We start from the raw sequence: 21429 nt of genomic DNA on the forward strand, positions 1-21429 counted from the left end.
AAATTTATTATGCTCAGCACGTCACGTATAAATTGACAAATATCCCATGTCAGATATATATTTGACGGATTGTTTGTTTTTTTTTTTTACATATAATCTAAAAAATTAGCCCAATAGTGGCGTGAATAGAATTCTTTAAACTTTTGGGGTGGCATCCCCTCCACCAATTAATGCAACCACCACCCCACATCTTTCGTGTGTTCCCCACTCCCCAGTAGGGTATTCTGGGAAAAAGACTGAATCGGCTGTGACTATTTGAGGTAGGTGGAGGAGTTTGGTGTGGAGGAGGTCGAAGCCTCGTGTCAATCAATATCAATTACTGTGGAGTATGGACTAATCTGTGAGAAATGCGGAGAATTAGTAGTGCAGCTGCTCCGACTTTGGACATTTTAACCAAAAGTTAGTATAGTGAGTAGTAAATAAATACTACAACGGTGCAACGGACAACAACTGGGGCTTGGATTTTAATTCACCGTCCCAAACCAAACCAAACCAGTTGCATCATCATCCATCCATTCCACACTCCACCAACCAACCTCCCTCCGTCGGCTGCAAAGACGTGGGAAATAGCTTATGCCAAACCCCCCTTCTCCCTGCCCCTAAATAAATAAATCCATTCTAGCTGCGAAATCCTTCTCCAGGGGACGGGAAGAAACCAGGAGGGTCTTGTCAGATTATCTTCCTCGTCTTCTGTCTTCACTCCACCTCCTTTAAGAGTTTATTAGACCTCAGACCCTCCTTTTTGTTTTTCCCCCCTTCCTGTGTTCTCACCCATAGATTATAGATTCTAGATAGAAGAAGAAATCCTAGAAAATGGATTACTCTAGCCAAAAGAACCAAATCCCAGAAAACCCCGGAGAAGACCAACCACACCTGGCCATTGCCCCGTCCTCAATCCCACCTCCTCATTTACCCATAGCCACCATCTCCCTCTCTCTCAACGCCGTCCTCCCCTCCCATTTCCTCAACCCACCTACCAAAATTTCTTCCCTTCTCACCCCTCATGCCGCCAAAGTTAAAATCCCCTCCCAAATCTCCTCACTCTCCCACCTCTCCCTCTCTTCCGCTCTCTCCCCTCCCACTAAAACCTTCCTCAAGTCCACTATCTCCGCCAACCCCCTCCAAAACCCACTCTCTCTCAACCCCCGCCGCCCTTCTGACCCCTCCGACGCCGCCGCCCTCCGCCGTGCTTCAATCGTTTGGTTCCGCAACGACCTTCGGGTACACGACAATGAGTGCCTCAACTCTGCCAACAACGAGTCCATGTCAGTCTTGCCCGTCTACTGTTTCGACCCGAGGGACTACGGGAAATCCTCTTCTGGGTTCGATAAGACTGGCCCGTTTAGGGCCACTTTCTTGCTTGAATCCGTCGCCGACTTGAGAAAAACTCTGCAGGCTAAGGGGTCTGATCTTGTGGTGAGAATTGGGAAGCCAGAGACTGTACTGGTGGAGCTGGCGCAGGCCGTTGGGGCGGAAGCTGTGTATGCCCACAGGGAGGTATCGCATGACGAGGTGAAGGCGGAGGATAATATCGAGGCGGTGTTGAAAGAGGAAGGAGTGGAGGTTAAGTACTTTTGGGGAAGCACATTGTATCATATTGACGATTTGCCCTTTAAATTGACGGAAATGCCGACTAACTACGGCGGGTTTAAGGAGAAAGTGCAGGGACTGGAGGTTAGGAAGACAATAGAGGCCCTGGATCAGGTGAAAGGATTGCCTGCTAAGGGAGACGTGGAGCCTGGGGAGATTCCGTCCTTGGTTGATTTGGGTCTCAACCCAAGTGCTACATTGGGCCAGGTAACGATTTTGTTAATGCTTGATTTCATATGGATGTAATTGTGCTATTAATGTTTGGGCAAAGTCTTGCAGTGGAAGTGTAACAAGTTTGTTATTATGCAATTGGTCCTAACAGTATCATGCGTTGGCTACTTTGTGTCTGTATGGCTAAGTTCTTAGTTAAGTACGTACCTATTTTCAACCTGATATCAAGAAGATCAAGAGTTTAGACAGTCTGTGCTTCTTTCTTATGGCTATTTGAATGGGGGGTTATTCTTGACTGTGCTTGGGTTTTGGGAATACAGTGGAGCTGCGGAGCAAACTTATTTACTTGGATTCGTGGTGTAAATTGAACCTTTGTGTCTACTAAGCGTCTGCAGAGCAAACTTATTTACGTTGGCTACCTTGTGTCTGTATGGCTTGGTTCTTAAGTAGTACCTACTTTCAACCTGATATAAGAAGATCAAGAGTTTAGACAGTCTATGCTTCTTTCTAATGGCTATTTGAACGGGGGCTTATTCTTGACTGTGCTTGGATTTTGGGAATAGAGGGGGGCTGCAGAGAAAATTTATTTACTTGGATCCATGGTGTAAATCAAACCTCAATAATGATGAACTCCGAACTTGTCTAAAACTGGCTATTGAGCATTTAGTAATACGGAACTGTTTCTGTATTAAAAAAAAAAAGAGAGAAAAATTTGTACGGGTTGGGGATACTGGGGGCAGATGGAGTGCATGTTGTTTTACTCATTTTTTTATTGCAAACTTACCTCCTGGCAGAATGGAAAGCCAGCAGCAAGTGCCTCTCTTGTCGGAGGGGAGACAGAAGCGTTGCAGAGGCTTGGAAGATTTGCAGCTGAATGCCAAGCGCAACCAAACAAGGGAAACAAGGATGGCACTAATGATAGCATATATGGTGCCAACTTTTCTTGTAAAATATCTCCTTGGCTTACCATGGGTTGCCTTTCTCCCCGTTCCATGTTTGATGAGCTGAAAAAATCTGTATCAAGGTGTGGGATTTATCCCTTCTTCATTTCCTGCTCGATTTAAAGCATTTTGATATTGTCTTAAAGTTTAACATTTTGAATGCAATTATTTTCTGCAGAACAATTTCTTCTGCATCTGCTCAGAAAAATGGTGGAAACAGCCCTTCTGACACTGGGATGAACTGGTTGATGTATGAGTTATTGTGGAGAGATTTCTTCAGGTAACTAAACCAATCTCCAAGCTTTGTATGCATTATTTGAAGTTCTCTGATGTGATATATTGGTAAACTTGTATGCTTGGTTGCTTCACTTTGATTGTGACTTCGATTGCGGATTTGTTGATTGTGCAATATTTATTGCCCTGCGCCAGATTTATCACCAAAAAATACAGTTCCGCAAGACAGCACAATGCTGCTCCAGTGACAGCTTGTACAGGTGCTGCTGTCTGAAGCTGAACCATATTGAAGATTCATTAGACATATACTACCATGGGAAGGTTATGTTTGTGGCTATATGATTTCTTCGGCTGATTCTATTTCTACAGAGCATTTGGCTTTGGTGCTGCACTTTGTCCTCCTGTTGTCATCTTCACAAAGTATAAAGGTTTTCATTTTGGAAATTCGTGAGTTCATTCTCCCGCTTGTGAAACAAGTACTTGCGGTCCAGTTCTTCCTGTGTAATCTTTTCATGTTTATTAGAAAATGGGGTGGACAGGAAATACACCTTTCATTTCTCCCTAACTACTTGCCTCACTTGGAGCTTTCTGGTTCTCAAGGCTTTCGTGCATACTAGGAGGCATGAACGCGCTTCGCGCGATAGAAATATAAAATGCCCTGCCCAGTTTTGAACTAATCAAAATAATAATTTATGTAGAAAAGTATATTTTTAAGTATAAGTATTCTACAAGTCCGAAGTTTTGTTGATATTTCTTGGATGTTTCTCACAAAGCCTTTGGTGAATGGCAATTGGCAATTTACATTTTTTAGAAAACCATTTCTGATGAAACAATGGAGCCAACGTAGTATATAATACAGAGTAAGGAAAGAAAGAGTACCGCACAAGTTCCTCTTGTTTATGATTATAATTAAGAGACCAACATTTAAATATTTGTAGTTTGTTTTCAAGGCATGACTCTTTAATAATTTTCCAAATTAAGAATTTTTATTTTTCTTTCAATTTTTTTTTCTACGTGTATTACATCTAAACTATTAATTTTGTTATCAATTATTCTTATTTAGTAGTGCGAGGTAAATAATAACTGACTTTAAAAAAATTATAAATTAATTTTAATATTGTCATTCCATCAAATATTTTCTTTTTTTATCATACATTTTTGGTAGCTTCCATTTTGATTTTGAGTGGCATGAATAGGTGGCATAGAATTGCAGTATTTCTTAAGTCCTAACATTTTTTTGTATTTTAGTTAGGCCTATTATTAAAAGTATTTGAATGTTTGTTATTGGCTTGTAAGTTTTAAGCTTAAATTTATATTTTTCAAATTATTGTATTTTTATGTATTTGATCATGACTGCGCCACTATCCTAGCGTACTCAATATCTTCTAATGTAACATAGTCACTGTATAAAAGGTTATGCCTGTGTTATTATGGTATCAATTTATGATACTTTTATTAATAAAAATATTTTGAGGACTAATATTAAGAAAAGAAATAATCAGAACGAGGGAAATAATTTATATTTTGTTCTTTTCGGAGAACTGAGGTATGATAAATGGAAGCTAAGGGAAATATTTTTGGTTCTTTTTCTTTTTTTGTTGTTTGAGGGAGGGGGGGTTCAGTTGGAGGCAAAAGCCTAGTTACATAGGAATATTACACCCATCAAAAAAGCCTGAAGAGCTAATTTTTCTGCTTTGATGGTTTATTGAAATGCTTAAGATTGTAACCATCACACTGGATAAAAAAAATGCAGCCACGTGTTTTTTTTGTAACGAAAGTTAGCATCAACTTTATTGCTAAACATCAAAGGCTAATAAGTACATTCCATTGAAACATCTACTATCAAAGCTTAACATCAAACTGAGGTCAATGTAATGAAAACATTATTACCAGACAAGAAACACAAAATTCCAATTCCATGTAAAAAAAAAACATTTTTTATTCTATACAAATAATAGGAAAAAAAATTGTAAATGACAAAGCTATTGTATTACAAACCAATTGTTTCTGTCTTAAGATTTACGAGCCTTTAATTCATAACTAAATGTTATAATTCAAATCCTTTACAAATGGTTGAAACAAAGGAACAATAACTATTTAATAGTTATAATCAGTAATATCTAAAACATATTAATATACAACAAAAAAAATATATACAATATTATAATTCATTAATACATACAAGATCAAATGTCATGCGGTATAAGTAAATACAATTACATACGATATAAATCTAAGTCTACCTAATCTAACCTTTTTTTTTTAAATTAAGAAACAAAATGTATCAATAAGAGACAAACAAATACAAAATATCATTTTTTTATTTTAATTAATATACGTAGACAGAGCAAAATTATAATGAAACAAACAAATTTATCTCTCATTTGTATATAATTATTTAGAACTTGGCATAAACAAGTGATTGCAACCCAATAATTTAGGAAAAAATAATTAATTTTGTTATCAAAGTGGATAGAGGGACCATTATTTTTTTTTTGAAAAAAGAAATTTGTTATATTAGAAATTCAGAACCAATGACTGTAAAAATGCCGTAGTACTTCATGGAATCTACAAAGACAGCATATGTCCTGGCGGCACTACTAAACAAGGCCAGAAGCGGCACTACTGAACAAAGGCAGAAGACAGATTCTAGGACCTCATGAATTGTCCTTTCTTCCTTGTAACGAAGTAATGGTAGTAAAAATAATCCTTTCATCATGGCTGTTGCTCTTATCTTCTCAGCGAATTTTCATCTTTGGAGGCCAGAGAAGCTTGAAATACACAAAGCGAAATTCATCAAGGCACTTCACACTAAAAATAACATTACTTGTTTTGTGTATAAAAATGACATTAATTGTTTTTGTATATAAGAAGGCCTTTTCTTTTAGACACGTTAACAATAAAAATATTTTGAGGACTAATGTTAAGAAAAGGGATAATCAGAACAAGGGAAATAATTTACACTTTCTCAAAGGGTCAAAGCTGCAACATAGCCAATGGTTGCCGAAGGGGTTTTAGTTTTACAGCTTAGTTAACAAATTTACGGAATGGGGCTCTAATTCCAAAACATGAAAGAGCATCCATGTCAGACTAATGCTGAAAGCTGCGAAATAAATCAATCTTAACACCGCTAATGTTCCAAGGCCAGACTGTTCATAAATCTAAAACTAAAACAGGCATGTTTCTCTTTTGGTTCTAATGGCAGCTCAATTGCCAACAAAGCTCTTCTTCGCAGCACCATGTTTGGCCAACCACAGCACTCACGTACTTTCCTACAGCTCGTCCTGCAAAAGGGTGGAAGTAAGAGAGTTAAAACAATTGGAATTTCTGACAACAAGTCATCATAGTTAACTCAACACTGAAAGATTAGACAAGCCCTTACTTTAAAATTTTCCTCAGCTGCGACAGTAACATCTTCCTTTGTTTCTAATTTGGTGTCTGCATCATCACTATCTGCTTCATCAGCAGCAGCATCATCATCGCCTTCATCAGCCTAATAAGAAAGTGCATGCAATAAAAACATATCACAAATAAAATCTGGAGCAAAAAGAGTCTCCTTTGAGAACAACATTTTAGTCAGGAACTTACATCAGAATCAACTGGGTCATCCTTTGCTTCCTGAAACAAAATCAGACAGGAGTTTGAGATATAAGTTGTCTCTTCATAATCAAATGATCACTATTCAAATAATGCAGTATAAAGGAAGTCCAAAGTCCAAACTATACAGAAATCGAATTCAAATGTACTCAAGACGTCATGCAACAGAGGAGAATTAATGAAAAGTACCTCCTTCCCTCTCTTCTTTTCTGCCTCATCAAAAGCAGCTTTTTCAGCCTACAACATGAACATTTCCATGTGTCAACAACAAGCAGATGACAATAATTTAAACCTTTTTATTTTTAATTTTTTTGTGCATAGCTTGGGAAAAAAAAATTCCACATACATCCTTATTCTTTCCACATGTCTCTTCGGCCAACTTCTTAGCATATTCAGGATCATCAAATACCAATACATTGTCAAATAGAGTTCCAGATTTCACTTGAAGGGGACATATATTTCCATCCATCAATCAGTTGAATCCAATGAGAAGAAACAATATCTCAAAACACTTGAGAAGTAATCTCACCTGCCACAGTTCAATGCCTACACACTTCAAGTTCAGGTAAACATATAGATCTGCATCATCCTTAAATTCTGCACGCATAAGCAACATTCAATCTGAGTCAACTTACACATCTATGGTTTAACAAAATACATGATCATTCCAAAAAGAGGGCAAACCTGGGTTATCAATCAAAGGTGCCTTCCATTTTCCCTTATAGTTAGGATTCTTGATTTTCTGATACAGAAACAATATACTGAGAAACACAGCTAGTCAATGAATAATTGCAATCAAACCCAAATTCAGATCCAACACACCTTGGCCTTCCACGGACCCTTGTATTCTGGATTGGGAATGGTTGGGGCCGTCCACTCACCGTCTTCTTCATCATCCCAGTTCTCAGGCTGCAATGTGTAAACCACGCATCAGCAACATCATCACTATTCCAAACAGAGTATAGGTGCATGTTGGCAATACAGGAAACAGGATTCTAATAAAAAATACCTTCTTGGCATCAGGATCGGGAATCTCCTTAGGGATGTCATCTTAACCCTGTATGAACAGAAAAAAGTGCTTCTTATCAACATTTTCTCGCTAGAATAACCCAAAAAAAATGGCAAACAGAAGAAAGAATTTGTTCACCTCTGGTTTCTTATCCTCAGGATCAGGAATGTATTCCTTGTCATCCCAATCTTCAGGCTGTCACAAAGGCCTAGTTAATACCATAACCACAGCAAAATATCAGTTGATGTTAATCAGAAAGGAAATGAAAATGCAATTACTTTCTTGGCCTCTGGATCCTTAATTTTCTTTGGTGGAAGAAGGTCCCAGTCAGAATACAAGCTACCAGTCTGCTTCTCAACATTGTCAATTAGGATGCTGTAAGTGGCATCTGGGTGTAGGATGAAGGAATAGACATGAGTAAGTTGGTCAGTTTCACATGGGACGTCCTTCTTGATTAAGTGGTTTGTTTCGTTGTAGTTGAGAATGGCATGAACTTTTTTGGTTGTGTAGCCACAGATATCTGGTCCAAACATGATACTGAAGACAAAAGTTCTATAGAATCAACCACTGTTGAAGGAATTAAAGAATATACAATGAAATAACAATGATTACTAAGGCATGACCTGTATGGGGTGTCACCACCAAATTTCTGTTAATCAACATCACCACTGAGTAGTTTCATGTAGCCACCACCACAGTCAAGCTTCTGTTCATGCTTCACGGAGAATTGGAACGCTAAGGTTTTATCCTTGTTGCTGAACTCAGGGAACTCAGCTGAAATGGCATAGAATCTGTAGTCTTCACTGGTCTGAATACCTGCATTGGGACATCAAAGCTAAGATCCAATGTACCCTTAACTTCCAAGTTCACATCCAATAGTGCACCAAGAATACAGGGCGAAAAAGGTTACCTTTATCATTGGCGTCTCCATGCCATTTACCAGCAGTATAATTCCACTCTCCAGCAGTATTATCTTCCTTTTTCCAGTCAGACTTTACCCACCGTTTCTCCCATCCATCTAAAAGTGTTTATCAGCACAAAGCATTTTAGTACGACAATCAAATAGAAATTGCTTTTACATTCATTTTAGTACAAAAATCAAACAGAAACTGCTTTTACATTTTAACAGACTTCCCTTTGGACAGAAAATGATATCTAAGAAAGCTATCTACCAACATTCCAACATTCCTCCCTTAGCCTAGCACAAGTGGGGTGTCCAAAACACAAAAACAAGCTGACATGATTGTACATTGTTCTACAGAAACATATTCGTTCAATTGAAACAATGTGCAGTTGATAACACTAACCATCAACAATACGAAAACATTGTTCAAAGCCACCTAGGAGGCTAGGACCGACACAATATTGTTAAACCGTTAACATATTCAATTCTTTCCAAACATCTCAACTGGAAAGCTAAATAAACAAATCATATAACATCACCATCATCCCCCTGGAATCGCACAAAATCACACCTCTAACTTATCTAGTAACCAAGCAACATCCGGGAAGCAAGTGTACTGCCCAGAAAACAGTCCTCACATACGAATAAAAAAAAGATCAATTACATCCGACAAACCATTACATCGAATCATCAAAAAGAAATCCAAGTCAGAGCGATTGCTGCGGTACCTACATGGAGACAGATAGAAGACAGTAATGATAAGCCAAGCCTGCCATGGGTAGGGAAAGAGGGAACAAATCTCCTTCAGAATTGCAGAAAGGAGGAGTGTACAACCATTGTTCAAGATGTGTGGCTTCGAGAACTCTCGGAGAAATCAAAACTACCGAAGTAGCCGTTGTACAGAGGGATAAATCTGAACGAGAAAAGAATGGAGCATATAATAAGAAGCAGGAAAAAAAAATGAACTGAGCAACTCCAGATGGCTATAAGGTATGGGACGAACAATCGCTGGTCTTAACCCTGACTCTAATAGCAATAATAACCGGTTTCGATTCAATGGAGGCAATCGCATCCGATATAGCATTTCCGATTTCAGACACAAGATCGCCAGTCAGCGTCAAAAGAATAGGCATATTTCTGGAGAAAACAAATAAAAAAAGCCAATCAATACAGAGAAAAAAGAAATGGTAAACAGGAAAAGTAGCAGCGAGAACAACCTCTGATCAACAACAACGTAGTCTCTCGTAACAACAGAGGGTAGATCAAAACGGGACTCCCTTACCGGCAAAGCATGCAAAACAACTCCCATCATGTCTGTTGGAAAGTAAGGCAATGACATCAAATGAGCAGAACTCAACAAGCAGAATGAAGTGAAGGGGGAGAGACGCGGCTGTCAGCCAAATGCTGGAACGAGGTGAAAGGCGTAAGATCAAAATAAGGCGGAAGGCTCGGTGTCCCTGTCTCAAAAATCTCCTTGATCAAAGTATCCCTGTTTATAATCCAAAAGAATCGATACAAATCTGGAGAAGCAGGTCTGGGAACTTCCTCAACAGAAGCGCCACCAATGTAGTACTTCTTGAAAGGAACAAGTAAACCTTCAATACGAGCAACATTATCATCAAAGGCAACAGCAGAAACCTTCACACCCTATCAGCAACAGTAGCAGAGAAACAATAAAAAATAACAGTAGAAAAATAAGAAACAAGCAGAAGAAGAATAGAAGGGAAAAAACAATGCGTTACGTGTGAATCAGAAAAGACGAAGCGGCGATAAATTTTTGATGCACGGCCTGAATGGGTAGTTTTAGTACGAGAAGCTTCTATGACCTGGATAACAGAGGTCCACTGGGACAGCGAACTATGAATCTCGGACACGCGCAGAGGCTCCATGGACAGCTTAAAAAAAAAAAAAGGAAGGCAGGTTAAGAACCTCGGCAAGAAGTTAATTCTACAAGCGTGTTTAAGAGCTCTAGTGGTCGAATACGCAAAACGACACAAGAAAAGGGAAATGCTTTCGAATGAGCAAAAGAGGAGCAACGAAAAAAAAAGGCATGCAAAACGTAATATCGAGAGTGAGGAAAAAAACAAATTAAATGCACGAGGCAAAATTCTCTAAAGAAGCACATCCCAAGGTGCAAGGATCGGAATTCACGGTATTTGAAGGGAAGAATAAACCTCAAAGGCAAGATACGGCAATCAATTTAAAGTGCGAAATACAGCTAATGAAACCAAATTCATATCAACATAGCCTAACGGAGAACAAAATAAATTAGCCTATTTACAACTCTAATCTGCCGTAAAACTCTAGCCAGGAAGCTGCACCCTTTTCCAAAAAAAATCACTATACATCCCTGTAAAAAAACCTAACCAGAAACAAAAGGAAACATGAAGAAATATTCAAATTAAAGGAAAAATTAAGAGAAGATTGTTCATGAATGGACACATTTATGCAGAAACATGTATAGAGTACACTTAAGAGCAATTTACAAGTTTTACAATCATCAATCTAACTAAAACGGAGCCGAACGAATTAAAAAGATAAGAATACATACATAAAAAGGGTAGCAAACTTACACAGTGAAGGAGAATGTAGCACAACAAAAGCACCAAAAAGTTCCCTAAAAAAAATATATACGCAAAAAAAAACAAGCAAATTCAACAATAAGCATAAAACCAATCTAAATGTTCCACCAGAAGAGAAAAAGCAAGCCATTCAAAAATTGCAAAAAATGCTCACTGTAAGGAATAACAACAATACGGAGAACAACATAGATAAAGGAGAAATACATGATTTTAGTTGTATCTGGTCTAATAAAAAAGAAAGGGAAAAGAAGCTGACAATAGACAAATATTAAAGGGCGGGAGACAAGAAGGGGGGAAAAAGCGCAACAGTCCAGAGACTAAAAAAACCACATCACAAAACACACAACTACACATGATCTACATAGCCTCGAATTTGCAAGGGAGAACCACAAAAAAGGGAAAAAAGGTACATGTATTTCGGCTAACAACAGACGGCAGCTTATCTGGAAGAAATAGGAAATGTACAATGTCGGAGGAGGAGCGTACCTCATCGGAAAGGAAGAGGCAGAAAAGGTACAATGGAGGAGAAGGAGGCGCCGTGAACAGACGGCAGCTTATGACTACTGCAACACAAAGAAAGCGAGAGACAGAGGATGCATGGCCGCTTCGCAGCTCGAAATGGGAATCAAAGAACAAAAAAAAAAAAATATCAGCCTTTTGGTGGGGGGGGGGGGGAACCGCGAAACTTGGACAAGGGGGAAAAAAACTAAGAAGGGCGAGATCGCACCTGACTCAAGAGAAAAAACAGAAGGCCTGCGTCCATAGTAGATGTAGAGGACATAAATGACCCAAAGGCTAACAAGAACCCAAAAAAAAAAAAAAACCTTAAAGGAAGAACAAGAAGACTTACAGCGGAGTAGGAGGAACGGACGGCAGCTGATCTGGACCAACGAAACCCAGAGAACGCGAGAGGCAGAGGCTCGATGGGGCTTGTGTGGCTGAAACGCAGAGAACGCGTGAGATAGAGGTTCGATGGGGCTTGTGCGGCTCGAGAAAGGAAAGAAACAAACAGCAAAGAGAAAGAAACAAACAGCAAAGAAAAAAACAGCAGTTTCAGGCTAAGGACCAAGCAGAAGGCTAATGAAAAAGTCTGGATCTCACCGGAAAGGAAAAAAAAAAACTCACACGGAGGAAGAGCGAACCCCAAAGCCACAGCTTAAGCTCAGTTAAGCTAACTAACGAGCGGCGACCATAACAGCGGTGGGTGCCGCACCTGGGAGGAGTGAAGACTAAACAACAACGAATGGAGAGAAGCCGATAGCGCAGCAGGCTGGTGAACCCGGGCTCAGAATAGGCGGATAAGAGCAAACAGAACAATATCGTCAAGAAGAAGGAGAGAGAGAATTTAGGCGAGAGCAGAGGCATTGGATTCTGCCAGATAGAGAAACAAGTCTATCAATGCAGCAGAAAACACAGCAGGAGACACATGGGTTACTGACAGAAAGAAAGAAGAGAAGAGGCCAACGGAGCTGAACCAGCCGCGCCATGCGCGAACAACACAATGCTGCTAACCCACATGCGCGGCACGTGAGAGGACGACGAAAAACCTCAAGGCCACCACAGCTCTTCGCACTTTATCTACTTATGTTGAAACAACACAATGCTGCTAACCCACATGCGCGACACGTGAGAGGACGACGAAAAACCTCCAGGTCACCACAGCTCTTCGCACTTTATCTACTTATGTTGAAAAGGTTTGGACTATTGCATTAGTCATTATAATCAAGTGACGTCTTATCCCTTTTATTTTTTTTGGGAATAAAATGTTATTCGGCTACTCTCCGAAGAGAACACAATTTCAAGAGCGGAGGTAAAGTTTCTCTCAAGGAGTCAAGATTACGACAAAAAGTTTATGATTAAATATAAGTTACATGTCTCTGTCGAAATTGCAGATTCAACTGGAATAGGCAGTTAACATGCAATTTTCGAGTCTCGTTTAGGTCAAAAGATCAATTACAGCATAAGAACGAAAGTCTTGGATTGAATGGCAAGTCCTGCATCTAAAATGGCACGGATGGTGCCTGGCGTTCTTATGCAAATCACAACAAATCCAAAAAAAAAAAAAGGTTAATGAAAGCTGCTATCATATAAAGCAACAGTTGCAGTAGCGAAACGATGCCCAGATTGAAAAGAAATGATTCTCTTGCATAAATAGCCAGCTGACAGCCTTTACACTTGTGGCGACGCACCACAAAAGATACGAGTTCGAGGAAATTAAGAATATGATAAGAACTCTCACTCGCTACCCTACATACCCTGTACTAGGAAATGGATATGGATAAACTACCTAGGGGAGACAAAAAAAAAAAAAAATAGAGTCGAGAGGAAAATGAAAAAGCGAACAAAAAGAAAACTTATATGATGCCAGAAACTCTGAGGGAGGATAAGACAACAAATATAAGCCATAGGAACATAAAATACACTGAAGTGATCCAGGCCCAAATTTTTGGTCCTCCAAGCTCGGCACCCAGTGTGCGACGCCTTAATACCAAAACTCCGATACAGCCTACGGAAGTGCAGAAGAACACAAGCAAAGAAAAGCTAAGTCCTTCGGCATTCTTTATGCGCAGCGGTTCATTGTATGCGATGAAGTTGTATATTGTATCAATGAGCCACGGAATACCAATTCCCACGTAGATGTTCACCGAATTGCTGCAAGAGCAACGAACATTGAGGATGCAAGTCTAAAACAAAATGGAAAAGGAGAGAAAAGGAATCTATCATCCAACAACTTGCTCAAAACAAAATGGAACAGGAGAGAGAGACCTGCAAGTAATGTTTGCAATAGCAGAATCAGCAGTAATCTGCCGCTCAGCTGCAATCTTGCTTGCGACTAAATCCGGCCATGAGGTCCCACCAGCCAATGCTGTGAAAGCTATGACATAAGCATTTATGCCTGCACCAGGCATACAGCACACAAGCATTATAGCTAAGAGGAAGAATCAATTAACACCAAGCACTAGATAGTCTTGTCAAGGTTATAACCTGTAACACAGCTTATTAAGTCCGTAAGTTGTGTCACAACATAAGCTATTCCACTTATGAAGGCTAAAGAACAAATGAAGGCAATCCACCCATGAGCAATTTGACACGGAGGCACAAAAGCAAACAGGAGCCTCCATGGAGCAAGAAGAAGCTGCCAGAAGATTCTAGCTAGCCGCAGGCACATATTGTTCAATTTTCTTGAGTCTCTTCTTTCCAACTGTTTAACAATAAAACCAACAAGAAGGATGGAGATGTGTGAAGATTTCTTCATATCTTAAGTATGTCAGGAATTTTTCATCAAGGTCAACAAAAGGAATTACGGATGAACATAAGAACCAGTGCATGACCAGCTAATGAATAGTATAAGCATCAAGGAAGATATAGAGAGCAAGAAGTTATAATAAGAAAGGATTATATCAGGTAATTGTGCGCGCATATTAATTTTTTAGTTCGAAAGTATCATCCCACAGCTTAGAAGTGCTCATTCAAATGCTGGTTGTCATGATTATTTAGAGACCAGAAATTATTGCAAGCTTTGAAATACGTCCGTGTTCTCATTTTTCCTGTTGGTTATTATATGGCGCTATAAAAAACTAAATCTATAACCTGTTTGACTCTAGTCATTGCTTGGAGAGAGAGAGAGTAGCTGCTTAATTCATACTAAGACACACACCCATGCCACAGAAAACAAAGAGACTTATATGAAATGGGAGAGGCATGAAAAGGCTACCATATATGCCTCCACAAACTGCAGCTTCCAAATTGCAAGCACAGAAGGTTCTTCAAGAATTATGCCACTTTTCAAATGGTGAGATGAGGATTCAGAAACACCACTAGCAGGCAAGTTATGATATATGAGAGGACCTGCAAGTTAAACTTTCACAAGAGATTAATCAGAATGTAAATTGACAAAACGAGGAGATTGGATAAGAAGATGTAAAATCCAGAGAACGAAAAACTTTAAAATTCCATTTAGCATTGATCTAAATTCATATTTCAAGATATATGCAGTAATAAGAAATCCCGCAATACTTCCTTGAAACTATCTCTTGAAATAATTCTCAAGTTATTATTATACCCAAACCATCACACAAGCACTTCTAGATAAAGTTAAATTCTCGAGATGTTCTGGGACTCCCATATTTGCAATTTTGTCCCTCTATTTGAGAATTCAGGACACTTCATTATCATGTGGAAAGGCACACTCTAGCTGCTTAATTTGACAGTCTGGGAAGCTGGATGTGTATTAAAATACAACTTTCCTAAGCAATCAGATTCAGTTACTTTTTGGTTTCAAAAGGTTTCATGATCTAAATTTCATGTGTGCTCAGAAAAAGCTTATGCAACTAATTGGCAGAAAAAGTCATCCAAATGAATGACGTAGTCTTATGGACAATTAAAGGTGAGAGTTACCTTCCATGCTCTCTGAATGCATTAAGATGTCAACAATCTGCTCGCTTCCCTCTTCTTCATCCTTAAGGACTTCAGAGTACTCTTGATGGAACTTGTTCACTCGTCTGTATGAAATATTCTCAGCAGGCACCCAGTCGACTGGCCTCTCACTTCTTTCCCTGATACACCAAAAAATTTGGAATTTTTTCTTTTTTATACCGTTGAACATCTTATATCTCTACAAGTATAGATATCATTCAATAGCATGAACAAAGTAAACTCAAAAGGCCAAAATGAGTATAATTGGAACATACAACGGAAGGGACAAATAGGGCCACTGCTTGTCTTGTGCATAGGCATGTGTAAGCAATAGCCCATATTGTAGCACTGTCAACAAAGACTCCCACAAAGTAACAACATTTGGAGTCCACACCTGCAAAGAACAACAAAGCTGAATCTTAGCACACAGGCAGTGTCTTTGGTGTACCGTCTTAAAATGAAATTGTGAAAGAAGACATCAAATGCAAGTGAAAACCACAATCGTTTTGAATATCAGTCACACGACATTCTTGCATAGAAAATAAAATATTCTCCTTCACAGAGATTCCTGTTAAAAAATTATATCTGTTTGCCCTGCTTCCAAATATGCCTGTGAAGTGCATAAGGTAAAATGATAAGCAAATGAACTTAAGAAAACTCAACTCACGCGCTAAATGCTCAACACGTGCATGAATTGAAGATAAACAGAAGGACCAGCACTGACACTAGCATTTCAACTTATTACAGAGAAAGAAATGGCACATACAAGGCTCATGCTTTGTTTAGAATGTCAAACTTTATTGGTAAAGTTAGCCTGTATAGTGACAGGAAAGGTGAAATCATTGATCTTCATCCCTATAACTGAAAACTATATTTAATACCTATCTTTCCATTCTCTAAAGAAGTAACTGGAATATGAATCTCTCAATTACAGCATCTTTCTTCTCTAGGTAAAATGGTGATTGCTGCATTAAACAGGTAACCTATTAAACAGTGTAGAAGGTCTGCTCTAAGATGTTCGCTTAAGCAAAATGATCAAAAGCTCAATACAGAAATGAAAATCACCTCCAGTATGATGTAGAGCCAGATGTAAGCCCAAAAGGACCAAAAGAGCTCTACCAGCCAGACACCAAGATCAGATATCTTTTTGAGTTCTCCAGCTTTAGGAACAACAACACAGACGGCATGTATTGGAAATAGATCAAAAGCAGCTGAACCAACAAGTGTCCCAGGACCCAAACCTGAAATTTAAGTACGTATCAAGACAGAACGTAACAACTTATCTAGACTTAAATACAGACGGATTCCAGAAAACCAAAAGAATGAAACAGAAAAAATGAACATAAAATTTTACCACGAAATTTATAAAGGATCAGCATGATAACCAAGAAAGCAATTTGCGGTAGAACAATAAAACTTTGAATCAGGTCACTCACGCCTTCTTACCTCTTAACACTTTCGAGTTGTAACTCCTAGTAAGAGAAGTAATCGTGACCAGAACGCATACGAATGGAAAAAAGGAAAGACCAACCTCCAGCATATAGGTTTCCAAGATTTCGGATAGCATCAATTGTGGCTAAAGAAATTTGAGGGAAGCTAGTCCCAAAGGCCAGCAAACTGATGTCGGCAATGGCATAATTCCACACCTTTTCATATTCAATGGTTTCAGCCCCTGTAAGGGGATCTACCTTGACCACCTGCCGACTATGCTTGACAACGTTTTCCATTGATCGGAAAAATCGAGCAGTAATAGCTGACAGGCCGATAAAACAGTAGGCGAGCAACGCAAAATACAAGAATGCTCTGGAGGTATTGCCCAGTACAGTTTCGTGATGGAAAAGCAGATAGGACTCGCATTTCTCATTCCCAGCAATCATACTGCCGCGAGAACCACTGTCGTGATAATAAACTGCTCCACCATGCATGCTACAGCTGTCACCCGTCTGATTTTGGGGAGCATCCAGCAATTTTAGGAATCCCTTGCGGCATTCACTGGATGGTATTTTGTAATTGGAGAGTTGAATTTAAATAGATTTGGCCTTTTAAAAGGTGAATCTTAAGGCCGCAATGGATGCTGGCCTGGCGTTGAATCGAAGGCAGAGAGGGAGAGAGAGTCTAACATACTGCCGCTGCTTCTACTCGTATTATTAGTAGTAATTTACTTCGGCAGTGGATTCAATTATTAGTGGCAATTTAATCAAAGGGAAAATGCACTCCCCATCTCTAATGTTTAAGGTGGTAACTAATTTATTCCTAAAATTTTATGCAAAACATATTTTATCCTTATAATTTTTAAATTTGACTAATTTCATACTTAAAAGTTTCACACAAACACATTTCATTCTCATAATTTCATAAATTTGACTAATTGAGGACAATTAATGGATTGCCAAGTAATTTACATGGAATATCGTCACCTTGACCACAATATACCCTTTAGTGAAAAAATATTAGATCAACAAAAAGTACAAAAATCTTTTCTTAAGTCACTTTTTCATTTTAGTACAAAAAAAAACATAAGAAATTTTTATTCACTATTACTCTCTTCTTAATCACAATTGAATAAGAAGATCCAAGGAAAATGAAGTAATGGAAAAGAAACAGTCCTACTATAGCCAATTGAAAAAAATATCAAATAACCCCACTATAATTAATTAGAGAAAAATATTAATGCGAAAGAATGAATGGTTTGGACTCTCATTTATTTCCAAAATTTTGTCTTGTTGCATCACATACATATGTTTCAATTATCTATTTATTTTTTAATTTATATATTTTATTTCAAATACATCATATCACAATTAAAAAAACAAAAGAAATAGTCTCGTATCAAAAAATACTTGTTATTATTTCTGTAATTTAATCAATAAGTGAATTAAGTATTAATGATACAATTACTGACAGGACATATGATGATATAATGTCTAAATTGATTAACAATCATTTAATTATCCTCAATTGGTAGAAATTATGAAACTATGATGATTAAATGTGTTCTACATAATCTTCAGAGACAAAATTGGTTAAAATTATAAAACTATGACATGAAATATGTTTTGTATAAAATTTTAGGGATGAAATTAATTAACATCTTAAAATATTGAGGATGAACATTTTTCCCTTTAATCAAACGAAAGTTGTTATCACCCACCACAACCACTTACTTTTTTTTTTAACAAAAAAAAAAAAAAAACATGATTGGTTGGTCGCTTACGTACAGCTGCGTATGCCTATATTGATTTGACGTTGCTGCAGCCTACATCTGAAAAACGCGAGGCACTTAATAAATTATGGGCGTTCGGTGATGGGGGACCATATTGGACTCAAGGAAGGGGCAGCGTGTAACTTGACCAGCCACAAAAGCCCGCATCAAATTTCACGACTTTAGAGATTGATGATGACGTCACTCGATCTTTATTCCTCTTCTTCTTCTTCTTTTTCGGTTATGCGGGGATTATCCTTCTCTTTTTTAGTAACCACATAAAAAAAAATCAACCAAAAGGAAAAATGTTGAGTGATTATTTTACTGGCTATTTATATTGCTATTTTCCTAAAATACTCTCACATTAAATAGAGTACAATTTTATGGAAACTTGAATTGATGGTAAAAGAATCAACTCTTATTAAATAGAATCGATTTATAATAACAATAACTTACATTAAATAAAATTATTTTAGAAAAATTAAAATACAGTTGCATTATTTCATTGAAAAAGTGTATTACAATTTGAAACAGACGAAAAAGGAAAATAGGACTATCAAAGTGGGACGGAGGAGTACATCATTCCAGACGATTATCAGTGACCCCACATACTTCCGATCCTTCCTTGGTCTTACTTGGTAGACGGATGTCAGCCATTGCATGTGTCACCTTCAAGAATTAATCTTAATAAATCTCACCTTGAAATGAAAGAGTTAATCACAAGACAACGAACATGTCACAATCGGATGCATAATAAATGTGTTAAGATTTAAATTTTAAATTCAAATTAGGAGTTGAAAATTTGTGCACCCGAGTGTTTTTAGAATCATTTGATCCAAGCAGTTTAATCGGCCGGCAAAAGCAAAGCACTCTCTTTCCGGCCTTCTACCGCGTTCTGTAACTCTCTCCAGTCGAGCGTATGAAGATTCAGTCCACTCTAAACCATGCATGAGATGTTTCGATCAAACTGGAAGACCAGAACAAAACCTACTTCCCAGCAACATTTAAGATGAAGCTGGGGGATTTTTTCTCAATATCTCGTATCAGATCTGGAAAACCTGATCCAAGCGGTTGCTCACCGTTGTTGGCCGGGGGGGGGGGGGGGTGTTAAGTTTAGTGTCCGACACAGAGATCATTCATGATGCTTGGAGAATCCGGAATGCTCCTCTCTTTTGGTCCAGTGCCCCTAGAGAGTGCAATCTCAAGGCATATCTATATCTATATGTATTTAGGAAGGGGTTTTTAGCAGAAACCTTCTCAATGGCTTCTAAACTTCTCATTCTTTTTTCTAGATTTTTGTATTTATTTTAATACATAAAATGTAGTGGATTATAACCCACCTTATCACCAATCAAATTTAAATTCAAAATATTCCCATTATCTCTTAACTCATCCTTCAACCACTCCTATATTTCCTCCCACGTTTCCCACTATCATCATACCACGTTTTAGTATATGTACATTTCTGCCATTAACTACCTAGGAGCAGCAATTGATGATCATGGGATTATATCGCTATCTCTAAGCAAGGTAATGATGTTATGCTAATCATTTCTTCCTTTATTTCGCATCTTATATACTCTCTCCTATTATTTTCCATCAATTGTGTGCATTTAGTATTACAAGGTAATCTACACCGATTAAAATATTATTACAAAATCCAGGCTACACCGATTAAAACGTCGTTCGCACCAAATTAAAAATTCTGGTACCATGTTTTCTTTAAATAGTGGCATTTCCATTATAATTTCAAATATTATTCCCAATACTGTAATATTTTTTTTTTATTTTTGATTATTTCCAATAATATAATGTCTATAATTTTTTCCCAACCCTTTTACTGATCGACTTAATTAACTTATTGAGTTAATTCCCTCATCCTCTCTCTCAATTTCTTATTTATTTTTTATTTTCTATTGATTTTGTTTCTTTTGAGAGCAGTAATGGAAGATATTATGGGCAGAGACTTCAGCAGAAATAAACCTTCTTGCGGAGAACTGGAAGTATATTCTTGCCGGCTTAATTTTTCAGGTCGGTCCCCTCTGCCTTTTAAGTATGTTTTGCTTTTGCTTTGCTTTTTGTCATGAATGATATTGTATTGATTTTCTGATCATCCATTATTTTTGAAAATTTTTTACAAAATTCTATGAACGGTTGTTTGCTTATTGTTACACCGTAAAGCAAAGATACTCAATAGTGGGATAAAGTATAAATACAAAATCACAAGCACATGCTCCAAAAGACCCATTAAAGGCATGATTTATGCATCGACCATGCTGTTGCTACTCAAACAGCAGCAATTCAGCGAAATGGAAAGTGGAAGCGATGTGTGTGAAGAACGAAATTGTAAAGTTTAGTTGTACTTATTGTTCATGATAAGACGCAAACTCGAACCATCAGAGTAAGGCCTGTTAAACCTCTAATAATTAACCAACGTGATCTTCTGGAATCTCATTTTAAGGCCTGCGATAGCCTCGCTCATTAAAGCTGCTTGGCAGTGTACTTGAAGGCCCTGTTTTTTCAATCATATTTAAACTTCACTTGGAAGTCAAATTACAACCTTCTTGATCTCATGTTTCTTTAACTCGAGACACAGCATCAGGAAACGTTGGAAATTCATCTTGCATAGCAATAACTCTTACGTGAAGAGGATCAAAAGAGACTAAAGAATTCAGATACCAGTGTAGCAGTTATTGCATTAAGATTGATACAAAATGAGTGATAACAATTATGAGCATACCTGATCTAGAAATGCACCCTTTTGGTTTGCTTGAATCCAGCTT

The 21429-nt window shown here is 38.0% G+C and overlaps 3 protein-coding genes and 1 pseudogene across 8 annotated transcripts; 1 reads left to right on the forward strand and 3 right to left on the reverse strand.

Moving 5' to 3' along the window:
• The first annotated feature begins 494 nt into the window (after positions 1–494).
• LOC113735093 (blue-light photoreceptor PHR2-like) lies at positions 495–3501 on the forward strand. Its single transcript, XM_027262019.2, has 4 exons — positions 495–1797; positions 2556–2785; positions 2881–2982; positions 3132–3501. The coding sequence occupies exons 1-4, from the start codon at positions 814–816 to the stop codon at positions 3208–3210; spliced, it is 1395 nt and encodes a 464-aa protein (XP_027117820.2). The 5' UTR covers positions 495–813; the 3' UTR covers positions 3211–3501.
• A 2371-nt stretch (positions 3502–5872) lies between these two features.
• On the reverse strand, positions 5873–9800 carry LOC113735084 (calreticulin-like; annotated as a pseudogene).
• Positions 9801–9901: 101 nt separating this feature from the next.
• Positions 9902–12593, reverse strand: LOC140004469 (uncharacterized). Of its 5 annotated transcripts, none has more exons than XR_011821834.1 (6): positions 12154–12592; positions 11879–11966; positions 11756–11781; positions 11515–11632; positions 10273–10341; positions 9966–10041 (listed from the first exon to the last, which is right to left on the reverse strand). XR_011821834.1 is itself a non-coding variant. In XM_072066994.1 (5 exons), the coding sequence occupies exons 1-5, from the start codon at positions 12391–12393 to the stop codon at positions 9940–9942; spliced, it is 627 nt and encodes a 208-aa protein (XP_071923095.1). In that variant the 5' UTR covers positions 12394–12593; the 3' UTR covers positions 9902–9939. The 5 variants fall into 5 exon arrangements, 2 of the variants coding, with proteins under 2 accessions (XP_071923095.1, XP_071923100.1); XR_011821833.1 differs by having other exon boundaries at positions 9966–10084; XM_072066994.1 differs by lacking the exons at positions 11515–11632; positions 11756–11781 and adding an exon at positions 11020–11063 and having other exon boundaries at positions 9902–10041; positions 10189–10341; positions 12154–12593.
• Positions 12594–13152: 559 nt separating this feature from the next.
• LOC113735062 (magnesium/proton exchanger-like) lies at positions 13153–17596 on the reverse strand. Of its 2 annotated transcripts, none has more exons than XM_027261989.2 (8): positions 16976–17596; positions 16510–16685; positions 15720–15838; positions 15427–15584; positions 14744–14877; positions 14014–14230; positions 13795–13924; positions 13153–13680 (listed from the first exon to the last, which is right to left on the reverse strand). In XM_027261989.2, the coding sequence occupies exons 1-8, from the start codon at positions 17367–17369 to the stop codon at positions 13383–13385; spliced, it is 1626 nt and encodes a 541-aa protein (XP_027117790.2). In that variant the 5' UTR covers positions 17370–17596; the 3' UTR covers positions 13153–13382. The 2 variants fall into 2 exon arrangements, with proteins under 2 accessions (XP_027117790.2, XP_027117800.2); XM_027261999.2 differs by having other exon boundaries at positions 16891–17119.
• Between the last annotated feature and the right edge of the window lie 3833 nt (positions 17597–21429).

Source organism: Coffea arabica, chromosome 1e (genome assembly GCF_036785885.1).
Source record: "Coffea arabica cultivar ET-39 chromosome 1e, Coffea Arabica ET-39 HiFi, whole genome shotgun sequence".
In the NCBI taxonomy this organism is placed as follows: Eukaryota; Viridiplantae; Streptophyta; class Magnoliopsida; order Gentianales; family Rubiaceae; genus Coffea; species Coffea arabica.

Bases quoted from the DNA above. Each gene is read 5' to 3' on its own strand.
- LOC113735062 (XM_027261989.2), bottom strand. From the start codon at position 17,369: ATGCATGGTGGAGCAGTTTATTATCACGACAGTGGTTCTCGCGGCAGT. The intron at 15,839-16,509 runs GTGATTTTCATT...TGTTCTTTGCAG, and splicing joins GGCTCTACATCATACTGGAG to GTGTGGACTCCAAATGTTGT. The intron at 13,681-13,794 runs GTCTCTCTCTCC...TTGCTCTTGCAG, and splicing joins ATTGCAAACATTACTTGCAG to CAATTCGGTGAACATCTACG.
- LOC113735093 (XM_027262019.2), top strand. From the start codon at position 814: ATGGATTACTCTAGCCAAAAGAACCAAATCCCAGAAAACCCCGGAGAA. The intron at 1,798-2,555 runs GTAACGATTTTG...ACCTCCTGGCAG, and splicing joins CAAGTGCTACATTGGGCCAG to AATGGAAAGCCAGCAGCAAG. The intron at 2,983-3,131 runs GTAACTAAACCA...GCCCTGCGCCAG, and splicing joins TTGTGGAGAGATTTCTTCAG to ATTTATCACCAAAAAATACA.
- LOC140004469 (XM_072066994.1), bottom strand. From the start codon at position 12,393: ATGCCTCTGCTCTCGCCTAAATTCTCTCTCTCCTTCTTCTTGACGATA. The intron at 10,342-11,019 runs GTAAGTTTGCTA...TTTTTTTTTAAG, and splicing joins GCTACATTCTCCTTCACTGT to CTGTCCATGGAGCCTCTGCG. The intron at 10,042-10,188 runs GTAACGCATTGT...CTCGTATTGAAG, and splicing joins TCGTCTTTTCTGATTCACAC to GTTTACTTGTTCCTTTCAAG.